The following is a 25,170-nucleotide window of genomic DNA, read 5'->3' on the forward strand; positions in this document are numbered from 1 at the left end:
TTTTGTATTTTTTTCTAGTTCTTATAACTTTTAGGTGAGTTAGCCTGTAGAATTCTTTAAATTTAAGAGTTGTTTGTTATAGAGCGGCTGCTCTTAGGCATCGGCCGTTCCTTGGTTACCCCTTTCCTTTATACATTTATATATATATATAGTGTCCTAGAGTTAGATAGGTGTGTTAGTTAGTTAGAAATTTACATTTATATCCTTATAGTTGTACAGGGATCTGGCAACTTAGTTCTGTTGACATATTTACCGTGTGCAGTGTGGTTAGTTCAGTAACTGTGTTCTGTTTTAGAGTTACTGTATGTTGTAATGTAAATTGAAGGTTGTTATATCCTTATAGTTGTACAGGGATCTGGCAACTTAGTTCTGTTGACATATTTACCATGTGCAGTGTGGTTAGTTCAGTAACTGTGTTCTGTTTTAGAGTTACTGTATGTTGTAATGTAAATTGAAGGTTGTTCAGGGATCTGACAACTACTATGGCATGCTTGCATATTTCTGTTTGACTATAACATGTCTGATCATAGGGAGAAACAAAAGTCTGGCTTCAAGAATTGTCCAAAATGTGGACAGAAGATGTTCATTACGGACGCATATGTAAATTGTGTTTATTGTTTGGGGCCTGTTCACCTCCAGGAGGTTTGCTCTATATGCCACTCCTTCAGCAGTAGGGTTTTATTAGAGAGAAGAAGGAAGCTGTTAGAGGCTTGTTGAAGCCAGATTTTCAAGAGACCTTGGACAAGGCTGACCAAACCTCCAAGTCATTGAAGGGGCCGAAGCCTTTGAAGGCATCCTCAGAGTTCAGGTCATTGGCTCCAAGCCTTTCTGTGCAGGTGTGGTCGCCGGCTCCACAGTCTTCAGAGCCGTGCAGCAAGCAGGTGTTTTGGAGCCAGTCCCTGGTCTTGGAGCCAGTCTCCAAAACTCTGAAGTCACCCATCCTTCAATCGGTGGCGTCTTTGGTTCCTTCGACTCATTCGTCGAGTATCCTTTCCGATGTGGATGTGGACCGGGTGGTGCAGAGGCTTCTGGAAATTCTGACACTGGCTAAATTGCTATCGGTTTCGACTCAACAGGGTTTGAGGCCTAAGACCGTCCCACTGGCTGTGACTACTCCTTCTCCAAGCCAAGCAGGGGCTTCTGAGCCAGGGGAGGAGGATCAGATGGTTGTGGAGCCTTCGGAACCGAGGCCTCCATTAACCCTGACACTCTCTTGTTGGTTCCGGGGGGGGGGGGGAGTCGAACTGATGCGTCAGTTCCGACCCTTCCTCTCAGGGCTTCAGCGTGAATGAGCTTGGCTCCGTCCTCTGGTTTGGAGCCCACTGTCTCAGCGCCGGGAAATTTGCCATCTTCTTCGGAACTGGCAGCTTCCTCGGGTCGGAGCAGTGGTGAGTTTGATGCCATGAGAAGGGTTATGTTGTCTAAGACACACACATCGTCAGGTCCTTCCTCTTCCTTCCCTAAAGTGCCGTGTTCTGCCTCTACATTGCAGGTCCCTGTGAAGTGTCGAGACCCGGAACCTCAGGTAACCCCATTGGGTGACCCTTGCTCTTCTGAGCCCCCACTGATGAAGTTCCCAGGAAGAGATTATGCATGAGGAGGCATTTAGATTCCCTTCAGGAATCTTTGACATCAGACACCGACCTTAGAGGAATCAGAAGGGTCCCCATGGTCCCCCTCGGAGGATATCTCCTTTGCGGATGTCCTGGAAGTCCTAAAGCAGAGGGGTAACTGGCAGTCTGTTAGCCCTACTAAGGATGAGTCGGTGCTCCTGAAGGCCTTTGAGTCTCAACCTTCCACCTCCTGGGTGACTCCGCCCTTGGGCGAGTTGATGGAATTGGTCGCTCGATGGACGTGGGAGTCTTCCGATTCTATGGAACCGGTCACTCGGAGGCCCAGCAAATTTATCACCTCCCCCCAAGACAAGATGTTCCTCACTAAAGGAGTCCCCATTGATGCCATGGTGGTGGCGGCGGCCACCAAGAAAGAGATGTCAGAAACCTCTTCCACTGTCCATCTTCCTAATAGGGATTCTAGGACGATGAAATGAATCTTTAGTTCTCCGACCTTTGCCATGCAATTGCTTAACTATTTGACTCATTTTGTAGGGTAATACAGATGGAGCTGTCTCTGACAAAGTGACAGCACAACTTAATACCCTTAACTCCATTGTGAACTCGTCCATGCGCCTCATTTTGTATGCAGCCGATGGTTCAAGTCGGGCAGCGGGTTCAGCGGTAGCTCTTCGGAGACCGTCCTGGATGTGCTTATGTGCCTTTGCAGAAGCCTTCAAGTCTTCCTTTGTCAACACCCCATTTGATGGCTCTTCTCTGTTTGGGCCCAAAGTCAAGGAGACTCTCACTAGGTGTGAGCTGGAGGGAAAGACTCTATCTGCCATAGGAGTCTGTTTTTCCACCCCTACCAGACCATACCCCAAAGGGCAGAAAGGTGGAAAAATGTGGTTCCAAAAGTCCCAAGGAGCTTTCCAGAACACACGTAGTGAACCCCCCTCCAGGGGCAGAGGAGGGGCCAATAATGGAAGACATCGCCCCGGCGGCAAAGGGGGTCCGCAGAACTAGGGCGACAGGGATCAGTTACTTGTTAAGCCCTCTCAGCGCTCCTGAAAGGTGGCCAACTGTCCTGCTCTGAAGTCAGTTGGGGGTCGCTTGGCTTTGTATCTAGATGCCTGACAGATTCTAGGGTACAAAGCATCGTTACCAGAGGATACATCATCCCATTTCTAGAAAATCCACTTGTTGGCAAAAAAATCCCAGGTGTTCCACCCAGTCTCAGGGATCAAGCAGCCATAGAAATCCAGAGGCTGCAGGAAAAGAGTCATCCAGCCAGTCCCAGCAGACAAGATAGGATCCGGGACTTACTCCAGATTCTTTTTAGTTCCAAAGAAGACAGGGGACTGGAGGCCCATCTTGGATCTCAGCAGACTCAACACATTTGTAAAGGAGGAGAAGTTCCAGATGGTCACACTTCAATTTATTCTCCCATTACTCAGAGTGGGCGATTGGATGTGCTCTGTAGATCTCAAGGATGCGTACTACCACATCAAAATGGCCAAGCCATGCAGAGATCATCGCATTTCCGGCTTGGAGCCAGTCACTACCAATTCTGAGCACTGCCCTTTGGACTCACAACAGCCCCCAGAGTGTTTACGAAATGCATGGTAGTGGTTACGGCTCACTTGAGGCATCTAGGATTCCGAGTGTTTCCGTATCTAGATGACTGGCTCGTTACCGCCGCCTCCAGGCATCACCTAATTCTGTCCAGGGATCACACACACATTCTCTGCTGTCAGTTAGGCATCATTATCAATTTCAAAACATCTGCGTTGTCACCATCTCAGTGTATCTCCTTTATTGGAGCAGAACTAGACACTACCACCGCCACAATAAGATTGCCCCTGGACAGAATAGCCACTCTCTGAAACCAGGTCTCGGACATTCTGCAGAGAAGAAAGGTACCGGCCCATCCAGCACTAAAACTCCTAGGTACCATGCTAGCTATATTCATAGCAGTTCCTCTGGGATGTATGCACATGAGGATTTTTCAGTGGTTACTATTCACCAAGTGGTTGTACCAACAACTTCCTATGTCATTTTTAATCATGATTACAGACTCTTGCAAGAAGGATCTTCGCTGGTGGTTGACCAGCCAACAAGTTACAGTGGGTTGACCATTTGTTCTCCCCTCGCCATCAGCCACGGTGACCACAGATGCTTCTCTGATAGGGTGTGGGGGGGGGGCTTTTTCAGGGAAGACCAGCCCAAGGCACCTGGTCGGAGACAGAGTCACAGTTGCACATCAATGTTCTGGAGCTGAGAGCGGTGTTTGTGGCATTGCAGCACTTCCATGACTCTCTGCCTCTAGGGATGGTTGCGATACAGACGGACCACATGTCAGTAGTCTGGCACATCAGCAAGCAAGGGGGAGCCGAGTCTTACCCCCTGTGTCGAGAGGCCTTGAGAATTTGGCAGTGGGCTGTGTCCACCGGGCGCTTTCTGATAGCAATGCATATCCCAGGGAAATCCAACATGATAGTGGACAAATTGAGCAGAGCCATTCTGCTACCACACAAGTGGTCTCTCAAAAATGAAGTTGCAGAGAAGATTTTCTGCAGATGGGGCCAACCTTGCTGCATCCCCTATGAATGCCAAATGCAGAAGCTACTTTGCCCCAAGTCCTCCACCAGAGGACAGCCCAAGGGATTCGCTTGTACACAATTGGCCCCCGGGACTCCTGTATGCCTTTCCACCTATACCCCTGATTCCGAAGTTCTTGCAAAAAGCCAAAACCCTGGGAAGGACTGTAATTTTAATAGCCCCTCTTTGGCCTCGTCAGATTTGGTTCCCCTTCCTCTGACTCTTTTCAACTGGAGGAACCTTGGATTCTGGTCAGTTCCAGACCTACTCACACATTCGTCAGGGGCCCTCCAACCCTCCCTTCGTTCCCTCAGACTGACAGCTTGGCTGCTCCAATTCCCTACCTAGCCAGGTCACACGATTTTTCTTTGGAGGTACAGCATATTCTTGTATCTTCGCATAAGGCTTCTACCAGAAAGTTGTATGCTAGTAAATGGAAGCAATTTGCTTTTTGAGCTTCTCAAAATAACATTGATCCCTATGTTGCCCTGATCGCTAGTATCCTGGAATTCTTCTCTAAGCTTTTTCACGAAGGTGCTGCAGCTGCCACTATTAGAGTCCAATTGGTTGCCACCTGTTAGACAGCCCTTTACTCCCTGGAATCTAAATTTTGTGCTGTCACGTGTTCTTCTCCCCCCCCCCCCTTTGAACCCGCATCATCCTGTCAGTTAAAGTTTCTTTCCTGGAAGACTATTTTCTTGGTGGCTATTACTTCAGCACGCAGGGTATCTGAGCTTCAAGCCCTTTCTGTCAAACCACCGTATTTGGTGTTCTATCCAGACAGGGTATCACTGAGGACTAATCCTTCATTCTTGCCAAAAGTGTGTCCTGAGACCAATCTGAACCAAACTATTGAACTTCCAACCTTTTTTAGTAATCATTCTAATCAGTTGAAATACATGTTGCATAAACTTGAGGTCCACAGACAATTGAGATTTTATTTGGACAGGAGAAATGAATTTAGAAGATTTGACCAATTCTTTGTATCTTATGTTGACACCAAGAAAGGATTACCAGTTTCTAAAGTTACCCTTTCCAAGTGGTTAACTGACTGCATCAAACTTATCTACTCTTTAGCGAACCAAACATTAGAACATGGTGTGAAGGCCCATTCAACTAGAGCTGTCTCCACGTCTTCGGCTTATACGGCTCGTTTACCTTTGGACAGTATATGTGCAGCTGCCACTTGGTCTAAGCCTCATACCTTTATAACTCATTACAAAGTGGACAGGGCCTCCAGGGGCAGGGCTTCCTTTGGGTTCCACTGTCCTCAGGAATATACTCCCGTAAGCCACCCAGGATTAGGGTGCTGTGTAAGAATAAACGGCGAGATTGAACAACTTCACATAAAGAAGTTATGTACTTACCATAGTGTTCCATGTGAGTTGTTCATCTCGCATTTATTCTTACATTCCCACCCACCATCCCCCACCAGGGTCTCGAAGAGCGAGTAGACTTGGAGTCTGGTAGTCTTGTTCTGGGTTTTCTTACACTGGCTGGGGTATTTAATGAGCTATACTTGCTCATGCTGAGTTCAGCAAACTAATTCTGGGGTAGGACAGAGAGCATCATGGGATATGGGCCTGGCTTCGAGCTACGCTGAGATCTTTAGCTAGTAAAGCGGCTGACTCGGAGCCGTACCCTTGTGTAAGAATAAAGGCAAGATAAACAACTCACATGGAACGTTATGGTAAGTACATAACTTATTTTTAACCAAAGTGAGTGTTTTCATCACAGACATATGATTTCATCAGACTCGGGCAACTGAAATAAGATTTACCAGGTTATACTAAACTCACAATGACATCATCAAACAATGTCACACAACACCCACATAAATATCAGAAAGGTCACATACACCCACATAAATCATAATATTTTTTTAATTATTAAATAACTTCAGCAGTTCATTATTTGCAAGGAACAAAGAACCTATAACAAGCAACAGCAAGAGCATCCAATAAAATCAGGAACAGATGATTGAGAGGGATGGGTACCTCCAAGTGGGAGGAGGCTTCAGGACAAATCTGAGAGAAACACTAGATGATACCAGGTAGATTTTTCTATGTATGACTTGGAGTCACTTAAGTTAAAAGAACAACAAGTCTAGTGTCACTATGCACTATATGAACACTAAGGAAAATTAAACTATAATGTCTGAAAATATTGATCGACTGTTAGGAATCTGTGATTTATGTGGGCAGGGACATTCTGTCAACTCACGGACAGTTAGGGGGTGTATATGTCTGCGCGTGTGTCTGTGTTGTCTGTGTGTGGGAGAATAAGTGGGGGTGCATGTGCCAAAATGATGTATGGGCCGTCAGTAGTAACTATTGCAGGATAGTGCAGATTTACACTTGCAGTAGTTAAGGGTGTCAAAGACTTGCAGACTGGCTGATGATGAAATCTTTCCTCCTGCTGCTATTGAGTCACCAAGTCAATTGTCAACAGCCCCTTTTGGCCCCAGCTCTCTCCACCAGTGATGGGTTTCTTTCTGAATCATAGGGAAATATGTATGTCTGTCTTCTCCTGTGCATTGTATGATACAAGCAGGATAGTGCTGCATTTATAATTGTTAATAACACAGATTCTCTGCCCTTTCATAAAGTCAAACTCCTCCTCTCTCCTCTGCCACATGCTATTAGGACGCAGGCAGGATTTGGGTACTGTTTACGTAATTACTGAGTTCTACCACCACTTCATCCTCCACATAGATTGCTATATCAAACAAGGGTGTCTACAGGCAAATGAGTGTTTTGCAAAGCTGACTGCTCCACTAATACTATTTCTTATGTTTACTGTGCTTAATTCTTATAACTTTTCTGTTTTAATATTTTCTACTCTCTCCCTGCCTCATTTATCTTGTGAAGGGATAGGTTTGTTGAAATAGATCTAAAGCCTGTCTGCAAACACTGCTATGAGAAAATGCCAGATGAACTGAAACGACGACTTGCTAAACGTGAGCGAGACCAAAAGGAAAAGGACAGACAGAAAAAGAAAAAGCCAACCTGTCTGTAAATCTCTCTTTCTCTTTTTTCATCTCATTTCCTATTCTTTTCATTGGTAATTTTGCTTTCAACTTATTGTGCATGGATAAACTGCTTGCACGCACTTTTCTTATTTGACATATTTTTTTCCCAGGATTGTGTTCGCATGTTGTGAATGCAGAGCATGTATCTGTTGGGTGTTTATCATTTGCTGTGAAGTGAGTTTTTGTTTTGCTGTTTAGTTCACATGCTGTTCTTTTTTATGTAGTATTAACTCATTATGTAAATTATGTGAAGGCATGAAAATATGTCAGTTCAGCAGCAATGTTAACAAATGTCGCTCACTTACAACTAATGGTTTAATATCAAGTTCTAAGTGTTCACTTGTATCTAAAGGGAATATTGGTTTTGAGTAGTGTCTCCTGTAATTCCATCATTCCTCAGAAAAAGCTATACTGTATCTACAAAAGCCTTTTTTCCCCAAAATTTTTGAGGAGTTTCAAAATTCACCAGAAAAAAAAATCTCTCATAGTCTGTTGTAACATATTAGAACATGCAAAAGACAGAAGTAACAAAGCATATAAATTTTGTCCCAAGGCATGTTCTGCTGAAGGTTGTACAGTGTGTAAGCTCAGTCAGAGATAAATAGTATATAAACATTTATGTCAAAGGCATACTGCTTGAAGAGAGTAAACATCCAATAATGCCTGACAGGATGTGCATTATAGTGAAGTAACAGACTAGCCAGGGCTTGGGGCTCCCCCACCCTGGAAGGACTATCATTTACCTGTAATGCCTACCCTGGAGGGCATTATTGTGCTTAGAAAATGGGCCACTGGTTAAATTGTTTTGTATTTGTTTTAATATTAGTATGTACATATTTTTTATATTTTTGATGTAAAATAGTTCCTCTGGCTAATGTTTCAAAGTTGCAATAGGTTGTATAAGTGTTAGAAAAAGTATTTTATATCCAGAATGTATGTTATTCAGGGATTTAACAATGTCTTACTCACACACACAGTCACTGTCATATACATATATGTGCACACAGACATATGCAGAGACATTGAGATAGACTCTGTCACACATATACAAAAAACTCAAATGCAGACAGACATACACACACATATACAGAGGCACAAACTCAGAAACATATACATAGAGAAACGCACATACACGCACACTAAATCACTCACACACACACACACAATGACTGGTGCTGCAGTTCCTCATGTTAGCTCTGTTTATGCATTTATTTATTTTTCCTGTTGCTAATCGTGGTTTCTTGAATGCTGCAGTTAGTAAGGTGGAAAATGTCAGTGTCTCAGCAGGTGGCACACTCACCTTTGGTGCAGGAAGAGCAAAAGGCTGGGGGGTTTGTTCCAACTCCAGGTGACTAGATTGCTGACAATATAGTAGCATTAGGAGATGCTGCACTCCTGAATATGTCTTCCTTCAGATGAAACATTAAACAGAGGCCCTATCTGCTTTAGTTGGTGGTAGCTCAAGTGGATGTAAAAGATCTAAACAGCATCTGTCGAAAAGAGAATGGGAAGTTCCCAGATGCCCTGGCCAAATTTCCCCCAGGACAAATACCACATTGGGTCTTCCCTGAAAAGAGTGGGGCTAACTCAGTCAAAAAAGGGAAAATAAATAAAGGGAACTGAAGGCTGCTGTCTCTGTAAGTTCTTTTTTTTAATGTCCCAGTCGGTAGCTATGACATTTTAGCCACATTTAAAGAGATTAACAGGTAATGGTGGCTGTTTTTTCCCTTCTGTGGTTCACAGTATTTTGATATGTTGCCATGAAGCCACAGACTTTTTTATTGGGCTTTCCTCATACATTAATGCCCTGTTGGAGAACATTTGCTCAAGTATGGTTTAATTTAATATGCTGCCCAGTTTCTAAGAGGGAATAAATTAGGGATAGAAGAGCAGGTAAAGGAAAATGTCAGAATGTAAATACAGTTTCAGGTATGTATACTGAAAAAGACCATCAAAACGGTTCATGAGAACTCATAGGAGATATAAAAAGGGAGAGGGAGCTAAGAACAGAATATGGCAGCAAGGTTTCCAGCCAACTGAAGATTTTCTGGAAGGAAAATTAAATATATGGTATACAGAGTTAAAGAAGAAGTAAAAATGGGAAGGAGGAGTATAGTAAGAACCTGTATTACTGATCCTTGAAACACTAAACACTGTACTGGAGCTATATCACAAATGCTGTTACTGATTCATAGGACACCACACTGTTCTGGAGCCATAGCTTCCTATTACTGACTCATGGAACACCACAATATTCTAGAGCTGTATCACAGAGGATGTTACTCTTAAATGGAATACCACATTATGCTGGAGCTGTATCACAGATGATTTTACTGATGTATGGAATACCACACTGTGCTGAACATGTGTCACAGGTTCTAATACATGTCCATGGAACACCACATCGTGCTGGAGGTATATCACACAATGTTCTGACTCTAGTCACTGTTGCAGTATTCTTAACAAATGAGTTATCACTTTTGTCATCCGGCCGGGGTACCAAACCTTTACCTTTCCAGTATCATAAGTCTGATGTGTGCCTCAGCTTGCAAGAGTGGGGATGTACAGGTGAATGTACAAGAGTAATTCCAAAGACTGTTTCACTCTGAGCACAAACGTAAGTCACATATCTGTCGTACTGATTCTTGTTTGGTCATTGGTACCGTTGCTTCAAATACTCCGATAAATGTTCCATTTGGGAATCTTCCTTTTCGTGCAACTGCGGTAGGCAAATCCTATACAAAGAGTTGCATACCCGATGCCTTTTCTACTTAGGAGCAGAACACAACTACAAAGCTTGTTCCATCTGCCAGTTCTTTAACTTTATTAAATAGTCACTTAAGGCATAGGCAAACATACATTAATGTAAAAGGAAACAAACCATATTAACATGTTTCCAGTTGCTTACATTATAAAATAGAACATATGCTATGTATAAGTATCATCAGTCCAACAGTACTTAAGTTTCTGAATTTCTACCTTGCCTTAAACTTCACTCTTCCTCCTCCTGAACATTATTCTTTGTGTATTGTTGCAACAAGTTCCATTTATTTCTATGTAATTTACCCCTTCTCTTTTCAAAAAATCCCACTTACAGTTCTTTTGACTGTGTTACAATGTTCAGTACTTCAGATACAGTTGGTTTAGGCTTTGATTTCCATTTTCTAAAAATTGTTTTTTGGCAGCCTTAAGAATTAAATTTAACAATGCCTTACTGTGTCTAGGCAATTCAGATCCTGTGTCCCATCTCAGAAGAATCATCTCCTTAGTTATACCCATTTGTTCACCCAATGTTTCTAACAGAGTACTCTATAGGGAATTTGTAAAATGTGCCAACTCTTTACAATCCCAAAATATATGTTTGTAGTTACTACTACTTTCTTCCTAACACACCTCCAATATTTTCCATCTACCTGAGGAAAAATTCTTTGAAGTCTGCTTGGGGTATAAAAATACCTATGCAAACACTTTGAAGCAAAAATCATAGACCTTCTGGACTTTGTTATATACTTGGGAGCCATACGTATGTCCTCCCATTGTTCCCTTGTAAACTGCTTATCCAATCTCTCTTCTTAATATTTTCTAACATCCTTTGATTCTTATTGTTATTGTGCAGTATCTTATATCCTACTAATTATCTCTTTTTTAAAAACAGCTTCTGTTCTAGATTCAGCTAAAAAATTGTACCTTAGCTTATCTTTCCCTTACAATTCCCCTATCCATTTCTGTCTGCCTATACTCCGATATCAATCACTGATAGACTCTAGCCTGCAGTCCAAATGTCTTGGCCTCATTCCATTCTGTTACCTTCCCCTGTCTAGTTATTTGCTGCCAGTACCTTGGTTCTTTTGTCAATCTTCTCCAATAAATTTCAACACCCTCTTGTGTATTTATTCTTTGTATCCCTACTTAGAGTAATCCCTATCAGCAAAATCTATTTTTTCTATTCTTATATTGGCTTACTTTTTAGAGTGCTTTCTGAAGCTTCATGAATTAGTATTCTGTATAGCTACTCTTCTCCTTAAGGCTCTGAATCTAAAATCCCACTCTCTCCTTATTTCTTGAATTCCCCCCCACACACACTTCATCGTAATCCCTTTCATCTTTGAATTATAACCTCTTGCTTGCGCTATGCTTAAGAACCTTAATTGTGTAGCTCTAAAATATCCCCTCAAATTAGGTAATCCTAAATCTTCTCATTTTATTGGAAGAGTCAACTTATCCCACTCAACACTTGCCTTCTTCACCTCCCAGATAAAATTCTTCAGTCTTTATTAATTATTGTCCACAATTTCTCCTCTGGTGGTTAATAAAAATATTCCTGACTTGTGAAGGGACTAAAAATGTGTTCACCACTTGTATCTTACTATCCATATCCACAAACAAGAGCTTCCAGTTTCTGTATTATCTTTTGTTTACTCTTCCCAGAGATCCTTAGCTGCCATAACAGAAATATTTTTTAATCCATACTCCTAAGTGTTTCTTATTGTGTCCACATAAATATGGGTATTGCTGATCCAATTCATGTGTGGGGAACATCATTTACAGCTATAGCCATTGTTTTAGCTTCACTGATTTTATATCCCAAAAAGACTTGAAACTGTCTCAAAATGTTCCACAACACTGATGTCCTTTTCTGGATTTATCAGCTACAAAATAATATCATCCTCAAATAAAGTCAACTTTTCTTGATTACCATACCAAGTATATCCTTGAATGTCTAGTCCCTTATTTTCTATGCCAGTGGCTCTGAATGTAAAGCAAAAAACAAAAGGAGAAAGAGGGACACCCTTGCTTGGTTCCTCTGTTCAGATACAAGTCATCAGAGAGGAACCCTCCAACTTTAATTCTTGCCTCCAATCCTTCATATAGCTTCCTAATTAACCTTATTGTTGTATCAGGGAATGCAAATGCTCTCATTTCCCTACTTATAAAATGCTAGATTACTGTGTCAAATGCTTTCTGTACATCAAAACCCACCAACAGCAGCAGTATTTTCTTACATTCTGTCTCCCTCTGAATTATCATTGTTATATTAATGCCAAATGCTTGCCTCCCCTCCACAAAGCCATATTGATCAATATCTATCTATTTTGGCAATGTTATTCCCATTCTTTTAGCTAGTATAGACATAAACACTCTGTAATCATGGTTTAAAATTGAAATGGGTCCATATGAAGCTGGTTCTAATGGGGCTTGACCACCATAGCTGTATTCTAAGATGTTGGTGCTTCCCCTCCTTTTAAAATACTGTTAAACAAAACATTCCAGATTTTTATCACTTTCTTTCCTCCTAACTTCCAAATGTCTATAGGAATACTATTGGATATTCACCGTGTTACACTGCTGCAGTCATTACACTTGGGTTATCCTGCCGTCAGGCGGTTCCGCAGTCGGCCTGAGTTCCAAAGTCTTGGTCCAGCGTCGGTTGCTGTTGCCTCCTCCCTGACGTCAGAGCAGCAGGGGTATAAAAGATGCAGCCGATGCCATTTTCTTCAGTCTTTCTTGCCGCGCGGTGCCCGAAGCAAAATCAGTTCGCAAGTGCTGGTCGGCTGACTCCTGAGATTTTCATTCCGAATCCAGAACCAAAGTCTTCTACAAAGCTAAGTACCCCGTTGGGGAAACTTTTTCTTGCCTCAGACCGATGTCAGTAAAAGTTAATAATTGTATTTCTTGTGGGAAGCAAATACCTCAAAAGGATTTCCATTCCTATTGTATCCCATGCCTAGGCCCAGACCACGACATCACTGGTTGTCGGTTTTGTGCTAGGTTTAACAAGCGCACTATTAAATGTCGATTTGATTTTGCCCAACATTATTTCGGTAGAAAATTCAATTACACCATGCCGTCGGAACTTCCGATGACTGGTATACATATAAAGCGCAGATAAGGACAGGCATCCAAGGCCCAAACCTGACGACGAAGCCTCTTCTAGGCCAGTCGCCGGTTCTCCGGTTTTCAGCGAAGTGCCTTCACAGCCCCTGACGACCGCTTCTGCAGAACCACAGGCTGCCTCAGACTCCCAAGCGGAAACGGCTGGGCCTTTGGATGCACAAGTTTTTCAGCCTACCGAGACTAACCCTACAGAGGGGTCCGGAGTAGCTGGGCAACCCGCAGTTTCAGAGGATGTCTTCAGACCTACACAGTTAAGCATTAAACCCTCTGCTAAGTCTAAGACTCCTTTAAAAACAAAGAAACCGCATTCTCCAGGACAGGCCTCTATGCGTAAGAAACAAATGCTCAAAATGGCCGAAGACCTAATCACTCTGATCAGGGGTTCACATCCCCCTCCTGATAAAAGGCCTAGACAGGATGCAGACTGACTCATCCAACCAGGTGTCCATTTCCTCAGATTCATCCTGAGACCTAGGATATTCTTTACCCCCTTATAAGGATTCTGATGCTGAGGAATCAATTTGATCAGCCTCCCGCCTGAGGACTACTCTTTTGGGGAAACCTTACATACCATGAGGGAGCATTTCCATTGGGAAGGCCAGGATTACTCAGAATCAAAGAAAAGGCTCAGAGACTTCCTTTTATTACCTCAACACAGATCCCTAGCTATTCCGCCAGTGTTAGACACTGTGGATGATGTGTATACTGAATCCAGCTTAAATCCTGACTCCTTACCTCCAGCCCCAGTCCCTGACTCACACAAATTTCTGTATAAAATCCCAGTTGCTGACCCTGAAACTATTTCTCAGGGACCCAAAGGAGTTAAGGCCTCATCAGCAAAGAATCCAGTTCCCTTGGACAGAGATGCCAGAGCATTAGATAGATGGGGAAAGAAAGTATATACATCTGCAACTTTAGCAACGAGAGCCTTAAATTGCCAATTTCATATGTTAAAATATGATAACATGATAAAAATGATAAAGATATCAGCAATTTCAGATGTCTCAGTTGAAACAAAAAATGCTTCCAGATTCAGATCCTCCTAATATTAAAGAAATGCAGGATTTATTGCATACTGCTGAACAAGTGGGAAGACATACTTTGCAGTGTGGTTTTGATTCGTTAGAGGCCTCCTGTAGAGCAGCAGTTACAGGCTCTGTCATTAGAAGGCATGCTTGGTTAAAAGAACATACGTTACCAGATCATGTTAAAGCAAAATTATTGGATGCACCTCTGCAGCAGGATGTGTTATTTGGAGTTAAGGCAGAAGAGGTATTAAAGAAAATGGAGGATAAGGCAAAATCTATGCAAACGGTGAAGGATTTCCTACAGGTTCAGCCTCCTCAGTTTAGCAGAAATTGGCCAACAAAGAATTGGTCCTTTCCAGTTACAGACAGACCTCAGAGGGGCAGATACAGACGTCCAAGAGGTAGAGGTCAACCACAAGGTCCTTAAAGGCCTCGACAATGGGGTGCACCAGGCCAGAAAGAAGGGGAAGACAGGCCCCAACCATATAAAAAGCAGCCCCAATGACTTCCCACTACAGCTGCCAAACAGCTCTCTCTTGGCAGCCCCCTTGGGAGGAAAACTGGCACTTTTCTATCACAATTGGCAAATGATCACCAAAGACAAATGGGTTCTCAACATTGTATCTCAAGTTTACAGGTTCTACTTTCACACTCTGCCAAGGTTAAAAGGAATGCCAAATCTGCCACAAAGTAAATGGGCAGAGGCTCAAAAACAAATTACAGCACTCCTAGACATGAGAGCTATTCAACAGGTACCACCACAGGAGCAAGGACAAGGATTTTACTCAAGACTCTTTCTGGTGCCCAGAAAAGACAAAGCCTGGAGGCCCATTCTGGATCTTTCTTCTCTAAACACTTACCTGGATGTTCCGAAATTCAAAATGTTGACACTACAGCAGCTTCTTCCCATGCTGGGCAAGAAAGCTTGGCTCGTGACCTTGGACCTCAAGGAGGCATACCTGCATGTCCCTATCAGACAAAATTGCAGAAGATACCTCAAGTTTCATAGCTGGTTCAATGCACTATCAATTCTCTGCACTGCCCTTTGGCTTATCTAATGCGCCCAGGGTCTTCACAAAGTGCCTGGCACCAGTAATTGCATTCTGCAGACAGAAAGGAATTCAAATTTATCTGTACCTGGACGACTGCCTGATTCAAGCAGAGAGCAAGGACATTCTTCTACAGCATCTGGCGTTTGTAAAAAAGTTAAGTTGCCTGGGGTACATAGTAAATGAAAAGAAATTAAAACTAGTGCCCTCACAAGAGATAATGTTCCTGGGTGCCAGCTTGAACACAACGGCCCAGATGGCTTATCTCACGCCAGACAAACAAGGACAATTGACTCAGTACTTTCAGTTGATGGCAACACAGACCCAACTCCCTGCAAGAAAAATTCTGCAGGCCTTTGGTTACATGGCATCTTGCATACTACTAATTCCATATGCCAGACTGCATATGAGGAAACTACAATGGTACCTTAAGAGTGTATGGTCTCAACACTGTCAAAGTTTGGAAACAGTTATACCACTAATTCCTTGCCTTCAACAGGAGTTTCAGTGGTGGGCTCAAGCTTGTCACCTCAACAAGGGACAGCCTTTCACTCAACCCACTGCCAGGCAAACACTGACAACAGATGCATCGGATTACGCCTAGGGAGCACACATGGCAGGAAAATGTATTCAGGGCAAGTGGCCCACAGAACAAAGGCATCTTCACATCAATCAAAAAGAGATGCTAGCTGTACAAAATGCCCTTATAGCTTTCAAGGACCTGCTGCATCCAGGGCAACTACTACTAAAGGCAGACAACATTACAGTTATGTGGTACATAAACAAGCAAGGGGGCACTCACTCCTATCCCCTCTGCAGACAAGCCATGACCTTGTGGAACACAGCTCTAAACTACCAAGTTCATCTACAAGCACAATTCCTGCCGGGAGAGAAAAACACACTGGCAGACGACTTAAGCAGAAACATCATGGATCCCCACGAATGGGAATTGAATCCACAAATATTCAGGATGATAACACAGAAATGGTGGAGCCCGGACATAGATCTGTTTGCATCCCCAAAGGACTACCAGCTACAGAAATTCTGCACAAGGAGTTACCATCCACAAGCATGGAAAGTGGATGCCCTCTCATTCAGCTGGAAAAACCTACAAGTATACGCTTTCCCACCACTACCTCTCCTTCCAAAGGTTCTCATAAAAGCCAGTCAAGAAGAGCCAATGATCCTGATTGCACCAGATTGGCCATGACAACACTGGTATCCAATCTTAAAGAATATAGCACAAGGACCACCCTGGATTTTGCTTCATATCCCTCATCTGCTGACTCAGCACAACAATCAGATACTCCACAGCCAGCTAAAGACCTTAAACCTAGCTGCATGGAAGATTCCTTAGTAAAGCAAGCAATGCCTCTCTCCAAAGCTGTTATGGACGTCATTCTGGAGGCCAGAAGGCCTAGTACCAGGAAAGCCTATTTGGATAAATGGAAGAGATTCTGTGCCTGGAACCAGGCTCACAACCTTGACCCTCTTGTCCCAAACATTCCTCAGATACTACAGTATTTAACTGAGATGCTGGACAAAGGCCTCTCCTTTTCATCCACCAAGATCCACGCCTCTGCCATCTCTGCTCATTACAGCACGGATCCACCAATTTTCTCTAATCCCTTGCTAAAACAGTACCTCAGAGGGGCTAAAAACATAAGACCGCCTCGTAGACCACCTACTCCAACTTGGGACCTCAACTTTGTTTTGGAAAAATTAACTTTACCTCCTTTTGAGCCAGCTAGCACAGCAGAATTAAAATATATCTCTTGGAAAACTGCTTTGCTCCTGGCAATAACATCAGCACGAAGAGTTTCAGAATTATAGGCACTAATGGCAGTGGAAGCTTTCCTCATTTTCCACCAGGACAGGGTGTCTTTAAGAACTAACCACTACATTTATGCCAAAGGTGGTATCAAGTGTGGCTCTAAACCAAACTATTCACTTGCCAACTTTTTATCCAAAACCACAGAATAAAAGGGAGAGACTACTGGATTGTTTGGACATTCAGAGGCAGTTACACTTCTACTTGGACAAAACCAAAGCTTTCAGAAAATCTGAGCAATTATTGGTAGTATATGCTGCGGGAGCACAGGGAAAAGCCATTTCTAAACAGACTTATCTCAAAATGGATAGGACATTGTATACATTTTTGCTATGCACACCATGGGAAACCTGTACCTAGCAGCATTAGATCTCACTCCACTAGGGCAACAGCCACTTCAACTCTAGGGCAACAGCCACTTCAACTGCCTACCTCAGAGGAGTACCTACCAAGGATATTTTGGAAGCAGCAACATGGAGTTCTGTGTATACCTTCCCCAAGCATTACCATCTGCCTCTTTACTCTAAATCCAGAGATGGCTTCACCACTGCAGTGCTGCAGGGCCTAATAGCCACCCCTAATGCTTTATAGAACCAGCCTCCCTACCTCAGCTTTGGGATTCTACCCAAGTGTAATGACTGCAGCAGTGTAACACGATGAAGATAGTACAGTTTTGTACCTACCATAAATGTAGATGTTCGAGTGTAGACACTGCTGCAGTCCAGGTTACCCTCCCTCCTTCCCCTCTTACTTGCTGGTACGTACCCATGTCTTCTACCCTTTACTACCTATGGGGAGTATTTGCTGGTAACTGAAAGTTGTTGTTTGCTTTTCTTATGTATGTTTTATTAGCAATATAAATTGCCTATCTATTTGGGGGCACCTGACATCTGGGGCAAGAAAAACTGAAGAAAATGGCGTCGGCTGCATCTTTTAATACCCCTGCCGCTCTGACGTCAGGGAGAAGGCGACAGCAACCGACGCCGGACCAAGACTTTGGAACTCAGGCCGACTGGGGAACTGCCTGACGGCAGAATAACCCAAGTGTAATGACTGCAGCATTGACTACACTCGAACATCTACATTTATGGTAGGTACAAAAGTGTAATTTCCTGGTGACTTTCCTGCAGATTGGTTATACATTCCTGTTTTTATCTCAGTTTCTCCTATCTTAACTGTAAATTGCTGAACCTCTCGTACCTCTAACTTTGGCATAATTAAGGCTTCAATAAATATTTTTATTTGTGCTCTATCTTGTTTTCCACATTTCCCTGCTTTATACAAATTTTCATAAAATTTCCAAAATCTCTCTTAACACCTCTACAGGATCTCTGGTTAATTAATTAATTCATTCATTAATTCATTAATTAATTCATTCATTAATTCATTAATTTATTTATTGTTTTATGCTCTATAAATGTGGTGACAATCCTTTCTACTTTCTGTTGCCTAAGTCATTGTTCTAAAAGTTTATTTGTACATTGGAGTTATCAAAAACTAGATAATTAACAGCAGTCTTTCTAAACTCATGCATATAATCTTGATACTCCCTTATTTTCTGTTTAGCACTGGATATAGACGTGGTGGTGCAGTGGTAGCATTGTCACTTCACAGCAAGAGGTTCTCCCGTTCGATTCTCGGCTGGAGCACCTTCTGTGTGGAGTCTGCATGTCCTCCCCGCGGTCAAGTGGCATTCGAAAGACATGCATGAATGGGCGTGCCTTTGTTGAAGCTTGGGCATCGGGCTGGCACCTTGGCACCGTAAAAAACGACTGCCGATCATTAGCGGGCCGGAGTTCCGCTGTGGCAACCCCTAACCGGGAAAAGCCGAAAGAAAACACACACACAGTTGTGCTTCTTATCCTGTGAGATTCTGCAGTGCTGTAATCTTTGTCAGTCCCTCTAAATAATGTGTATTACTTCTTAACCTTGTCTATTTCTCTTTTATTTCTACCTTAGTTTTAAGCTCTGTCATTTTATCCCACTCCCTAGCTATAACCTTTGAAGACATTTCTGTCTTCCATAATAACGTTCGAATAATTTCCACTATCCTTTCCTTAAATTCCTCTTTTTGAACAGGTACGTAGCAAAGTGTTAGTGTTTCATTTTTACATTTTTTATGTTAGTTTTTATTGGGACATGATCTGAAGTAGTTATTGGTTGTGTGTTAAAGCTTTTAATGAAATACACATGTTCCTGTGAAATATAATTTCTATGTAGTCTAGCCCACTTATTATACTTTGTGGAGTAATGTGTAAATTCTCTGAGTTCCTGCTACTGAATTCATGTCTTCCATACCAAATATTTTCATAAATTTCTTCAGAAGTCTACCATGTTTTGTTATATTTTTCCTTCTAGGTCCCCTCGATAGAGCCTCACTGCTGCAAATTAAGTTCCAATCCCCATCTTTAAGTAATATTCCCTGATGAAAGCTGATTATTTCACCCAAAAGTTTCTTAAGCTCCATAATAGCAATTTTTGGTGGAGTATAAATACATTCCAGTGTAATCTTCCTCCCTTGCCAGTAGCCTCATAGTACTACAAATCTACCATTATTATCTTTTTCTCCTCTTCTGTTACTATTGGAGCTCCTTTAGCAATTAGTATAATTGCTCCCCTTTTCCTTTGTTCATAGGTTCATAGGTTGGTACTAGGCTATCAGCCCTAGGGCCTATACAAGCCTAGCCATAACAATTCCCTGGCTATTTCTTCCCACATTATTTACTTTCCTGGACCCCTGTCTAGCAGGGCGACTGACGTGATCCCTGGGGTGAATTTCCTTTCTCCCATCCAAACGTCAAGGTTCCTCTTGAAGAGGTCCAAAGAGGCACTCTGCTTGACATGTATGGGCAATCTATTCCAGAGTCTGGGGAGTCTCTGGGTCAGGAACCTATCCCTCCAGCATGTTTTGTTTATTGTGATGACAAGGTTTAGATCCCTGGAGTGTGTAGCTCTGAGGGATTGGGATTTCTTTAAGTGTAGCATGTCCAACAGCTCTGGGTTTGACATGGCCTTGTATGTTAAGCAGAGATCGCCTCTGAGTAGACGATATGCGACAGAGTATAGCTGGAGTTTTTTAAGGCGGTCAGCGTAGGGCATCTGCTTTAGGCCTGTGATTCCATCCTGAAATCCTTTCTTTATCAAATTCATATCCTCATTTATTTCCAAAATATGTCTCCTGCAGCAGTGCAGTCTGCATTTCTCAATATAATTCAATACCTTTTCCTTTTTCCAACACACGAGATATACAATGGCAGAGATGGCTGTACCCACGACTGATAAAATCAAGGCATTATTTATTGTGAAACAAAAGGACATAAAAACACACAGACTTGATTTTATCAGTTGTGTGTGCAGCCATTTCTGCCATCGAATATCTCTTGTGTTGGATTGTCTTATTTTTATTGGGAAGTTTGGTTTCTACCGTATGATCAGTCCACTTTTGCTACTTTATCCTTTTTGTTAGCAGAGTAAGGTCTTGTACCTTCCAAGATAATATGGATGGTGTAGCCATTATAAGAAGTTAATGTTCTCATGTATAATAAACAACAGTTTTTTTTTGTATGTGTATTTAAAACTTTTGTATTAAATGCACACACTACTGTTTGAAAGGCTGATCTTTTATACAATTATTTTTTGTCATCTCCATTTGAACCCATGTCACACTTTTCAAAGCTTTTTGTTTTAATTAAAACCAAACTAAATCCATTTTCAGAACACCCCCATTGCCTGTTACCCTACAGCAAACACATAAACTATGTTCATCTTCAGAAAATACATTTAATCCTCCAGATAGAAACAATTGTCCCTAATTCACAGCTGTACCCACAGGCATTACCTAACCTAAAATTAAGGTTGTTCATGCTAAAGTGCGTGTTACTGACTGACTGGTGTTTGTACTTTTCTTATCCTTATTCCACACTCAGATGTGAAAAACAGCTTTGTATGCTTTCAGAAAACATTTAACTTTCAGCCCTAAGAGAAAGTGTGCTAGGCATCGTTAAACAAAACTAAATTATATACTGTTCTTTAAAATGCATTCAAGTATTAAGGCTGCTAGGGAAGCCGCTCTCTGTTATTCACTTCCAAAAATTTCAAACTTTATTTTTCATTGAACTGCTTGCCCTTGTACCTTTACATTTTGCATTTCCCTCAGAAAACAATACTTAGAACTCTCAAGATTAATTGCTTGCAACTGCTGACAGATCATCTCAATGGAAACATGGCTATCAGTGAGAGAAGAACAGCTAACTATTTTGCAGATGCATGAAGGATTTTTTTGTCAAACTCTGCACAGAACTGACAGAATGTGTAACTGCTTTTAGCTGCAGACTTCTCAACCCCTACTGAATATTTGCTAATGGAGAAAAAACAAGCTAATATCATTGCATATGCAAGAAACTTATAGCACTTCTCATGGCTTTCATTGTTCTATCATATTTTCAAGGCTACTTTCTTACAAAAATACTTGCTTGAAGATTAAGCCAAGGGCATTAATCCAGACATTCACCTTTGCAAAAGTAAAAGAGAATCTCTCAACTCTACATATAAAATAATCTCTGCAATTTTACGCACCACCCCCTACCCCAGCAGCCCAAGATCACATCATATTAGTTTAAACTTGCTTTTGTCCAGCCTTTTTTTACATTTTAAAAACTATATAGAACTGAAAAAGAACTTGTCTACTTTAATATCTTTATCACATAACAACAGTCACTGAAAGGACTCCCCCACACTTAAAATTCCCTGACTACATATTACAGAAAACTGTTTTACTATATATAACATGGAGTTTATATTGTGAAATGTTTATACAAACACTGTTAAGAGCAAAAATTGTTTTACTTACTGTTACTTTTTTCCCTTTTAGTGTCGTCCTAAACATTAATGACAAAATGCGGTATATGTTTTACAGTTCACCCACAAGTGTAACAAAGTCAAAGAAGTTCCAATCTTTTTCTTGCAAAGCCATATTTCACAAATGTGATTGGTCCTTTATAATCTCACATTTATTCACTAATTTCATTGTTGCTGGTTTTCTTCTTGTTCATATCCATATCAGAGTAGCAGACTCTGGTTCAAGTCCAAAGTGCTCCTGATTTGTGTAGTCAACTCCAGTGTGTTTTCTGTCTCTCATGCATTTTCCGTAGAAACATTGGAAAAGATTTTATTAGCAAAGTCTCTGTATAAGCCTTGTTGTCAAAAGATTGAGAAGCAGGGTCTCCTTCTGTTTGATGGCTCACATTTTGTTAGATAAACTTCTGCATTTCCTTCTTAGCCTGTTTTGTATCTAAAAATGTCATTGCTCCTTCAGGAAAATATTCTGAATTTAGCTGGATACATTAACTTGTCTCTCACACCTACCTCTTGACTTTCCCTGATTACTGGGATAAATTCGCTTCTCTTCTGTTTGGTGTGCAGTGAGTAATCATTTTCCACAAACACTTTGCTATCTCCAATTTCATCTCTTTCTGCGGTACAATTGCATATTTACTAATATGCTTTATCATAGCCAGGTTTGGAGCATGAACTTGATGTGCACTTTCAGTTAAAAAAATCCTGCTGTGGAATACCATGCTCATTTGTGCTTTCATGAAATTAATAAGAGTCTGTTTCTTCAAGCTTCTCTGGGACAGTGGAAAATCTCAGGTTTTCTCTGTTGGTTCTGTCCTCTAACTACCATTTTTTTGAAACAGCTCTTCTTGATAAGTCTCATACTCAGTTTTTTCTTCATTTCAGCCTCTGATTTTTGCAGTTTTATCAGTTCATTATTCTATGTTTTCCAGCCTTTTGTTATTTTAGTTGATGTATTCCTTCAGTTCTTCAATGTTTTATTTATTTTAATCACCTCTGAGTACATTTGGTTTATTTTTCCTCTAAATTATTGAAATTAATCACTTGTACCAAAGCTGAAGCTTAAACTGTTTTTTGCTAAACAGCTGCAAGAATATTTCCAGAAAGTGTTTTCTTTTCACCTTTTCTAAGTGATTTCATTCAGGTTCTCTAAATTCCTGCCTTGTTTCACTCAGGCTGGCAGAATTGCTAGCTTTTATTTATGAATTTCCTTCACACAGGGAGAGCTAAAATTAAGCTGTTGATCAGTGTGCAGCCATCTTGGAAGTCAAGGATACTCTCTATTTTTGTCAAACAGTGCAGCCAATACTAAATCAAGAGATCTCAAAATACACCACAAAGTAAAATTAAATGGAGAGACCTGTTACCCAGAGCTTCTCCTTGCTGTTCAACAGGCTCCCCTGTCATGTCAATCAGTGTGATTCCCTGTCAACCTTCAAACATAGCTTAAACAGTTAGATGAGTACCCTAAAATTCACTTTGGGACTTACTTGCCCTACTTGAAAAAGAGCAGTAGAGCCCAAGGGTGTTTATTGGCAAGAGATGTATGACCTCTGGTGAAAAAGCCCATTTGTTCCACATTGTGAGAGATAGTAGTCCTCATTTTGGAGACGGAAGGTCTGAATGGCAGACAAGGGTATTGGTTATCTTGAGTGGGTAGATGGACTATTGAATTATGAACCATTTTCAGCAGTGACCTAGTTGCACTATTTAAAAGCCAGCATCAAAATAATATGAAGTACAAAGTAGAAAAAATAGAGGATCTGGGAAGAAGAGATCTGTCTTCAGTAACGGAACTATATGCCAAAAGCATTAGGACCACACAGCACCTGAAACTTATCAAATTATTCAGTTCTTCCCTTAGCCCACTGTGCTGTTTTGCTGCTGAATCTTCATTTCTTCATTGTCACGTATGATGTTTTGACAATGAGGAAGTTTTCTTCAGGGTAAACTGCTTGGGTTTATTTTTCTCTACAAAGTTCACTTGAATTTTTCTGCACAACAGCTTCTGAATCTTTGAAGCATCAGTCCCGGGTAAATGCATTTCTTTATTTTTTCTTCGCAAACTGTGGTGTGCAATGAACAAGTCTATAACTCTTTTTCTGTCTGTCTCTCCCCAAATGTCATCATGCCCAAACCACTTTTCAAGCCCTGATGTTGTGGTAGGCATGGTCAGTTTTTCGGTCTACTTTCTTGGAAATTAATATAATGCTTTCATGTGCACTGTTGGGGATTTAACTGAGAAACTAGGAAGCTTTATCAACAAAAGTTGTATACTTACTTGATGAAAGTCTCAATTGAGGAAATGAGCCCAGGAGAAGTAGTCTTCAATGGACTCTGATGAAGACCATTTTCAGTGAACCATCTCCCAGAAAAAGATCTGTGACATTGCTTAAGGCCACAATTTAAAAAACATCTGCTGTCAGATCTAGCATTGGTTATCAACTTGACACCTGTCCGATTACAACTGCAGCCAGAATTAACCCATAATCCGGCTCTGGTATCAGCACCACCACCACCCACATTGTTAAACTCAAATATGGATGCCGCAGAGCTCCCACCTATCTCAGTGCCTAAGGAGCACTCGTACTCAAAGACTATTTAGCTACTAGAACCATCATCCTGATGCACACAGCTGGAACCACCAACAAAGATGGCCTCAGCCCAAGCTTCTGTTACCCAGGAAATGGAATAGGAAGCCAAGGAGCAGTGAGTGCATAGCCTTCTGACACCTCAGCCACAGTGCACTGGAAGAGATTTCTAGGCCACATTTTCTGTCCTCCCCAATGTAGTCATCTTTCTAATGGCTAGCGCACAGTACCAAGTACCAACACATCAGTGCTGACATTTCTGATTCCAAAGTCAGTTTTTCCCAACAGCCGTATTGCAAGGAATGTCACCGTTAACACATGTGCTCAACCCAATGTCAGTTTCTCCTCAGCCTCAAAAGTCAGTGTTGATCATGCTAGTACCACTTCAGCACTCGGCCTCCTTCACACAGGGTCTGCTGCTGACATCAGCATTTCTGATCCTATCCAGTGTTGATTCCCAAGCCTTGCTCAGCATGATTTACTTTTACCTGTACAGTCAAAGCATATATGCCATTTGTTAAATGCCACAGCATACAATGTTAGAGGTGACACCAATAGAATTTACATCATTGCAGCTGATCCTGGTACACCCTATGGTGATATCAGTGGATCAAGCTCTATCAGTGCAGATGCTGCAGCAGACACAGAAGAGTGTGCCTAGTGTTTAGCTGACATGCCAGTGACGACGATTGGACTGTGCCCCTAGGAGCCACCTGCAGTTTTCTCTACCACAAAAA

The 25,170-nt window shown here is 41.8% G+C and overlaps 1 protein-coding gene across 6 annotated transcripts in view; it reads left to right on the forward strand.

Annotated features, from left to right (window-relative positions):
• The window catches only part of LOC122801553 (LIM and senescent cell antigen-like-containing domain protein 1), a 1,529,428-nt gene that overhangs the window by 1,403,437 nt on the left and 100,821 nt on the right, over window positions 1–25,170 (forward strand). For 5 of the 6 annotated variants that reach the window (XM_044070988.1, XM_044070989.1, XM_044070991.1 and 2 more), the window contains exon 10: window positions 7,025–7,217. The exons of the other annotated variant lie outside the window; for it this stretch is intronic. In XM_044070988.1, coding sequence (XP_043926923.1) covers window positions 7,025–7,172 — 148 coding nt within the window. In that variant the 3' untranslated portion in view covers window positions 7,173–7,217. The remainder of the gene's footprint in view (window positions 1–7,024; window positions 7,218–25,170) is intronic. 6 annotated transcript variants of the gene reach the window in all.

This window comes from Protopterus annectens, chromosome 5.part0 (genome assembly GCF_019279795.1).
Source record: "Protopterus annectens isolate FY-2018-M chromosome 5.part0, PAN1.0, whole genome shotgun sequence".
Taxonomy (NCBI): domain Eukaryota; kingdom Metazoa; phylum Chordata; order Ceratodontiformes; family Protopteridae; genus Protopterus; species Protopterus annectens.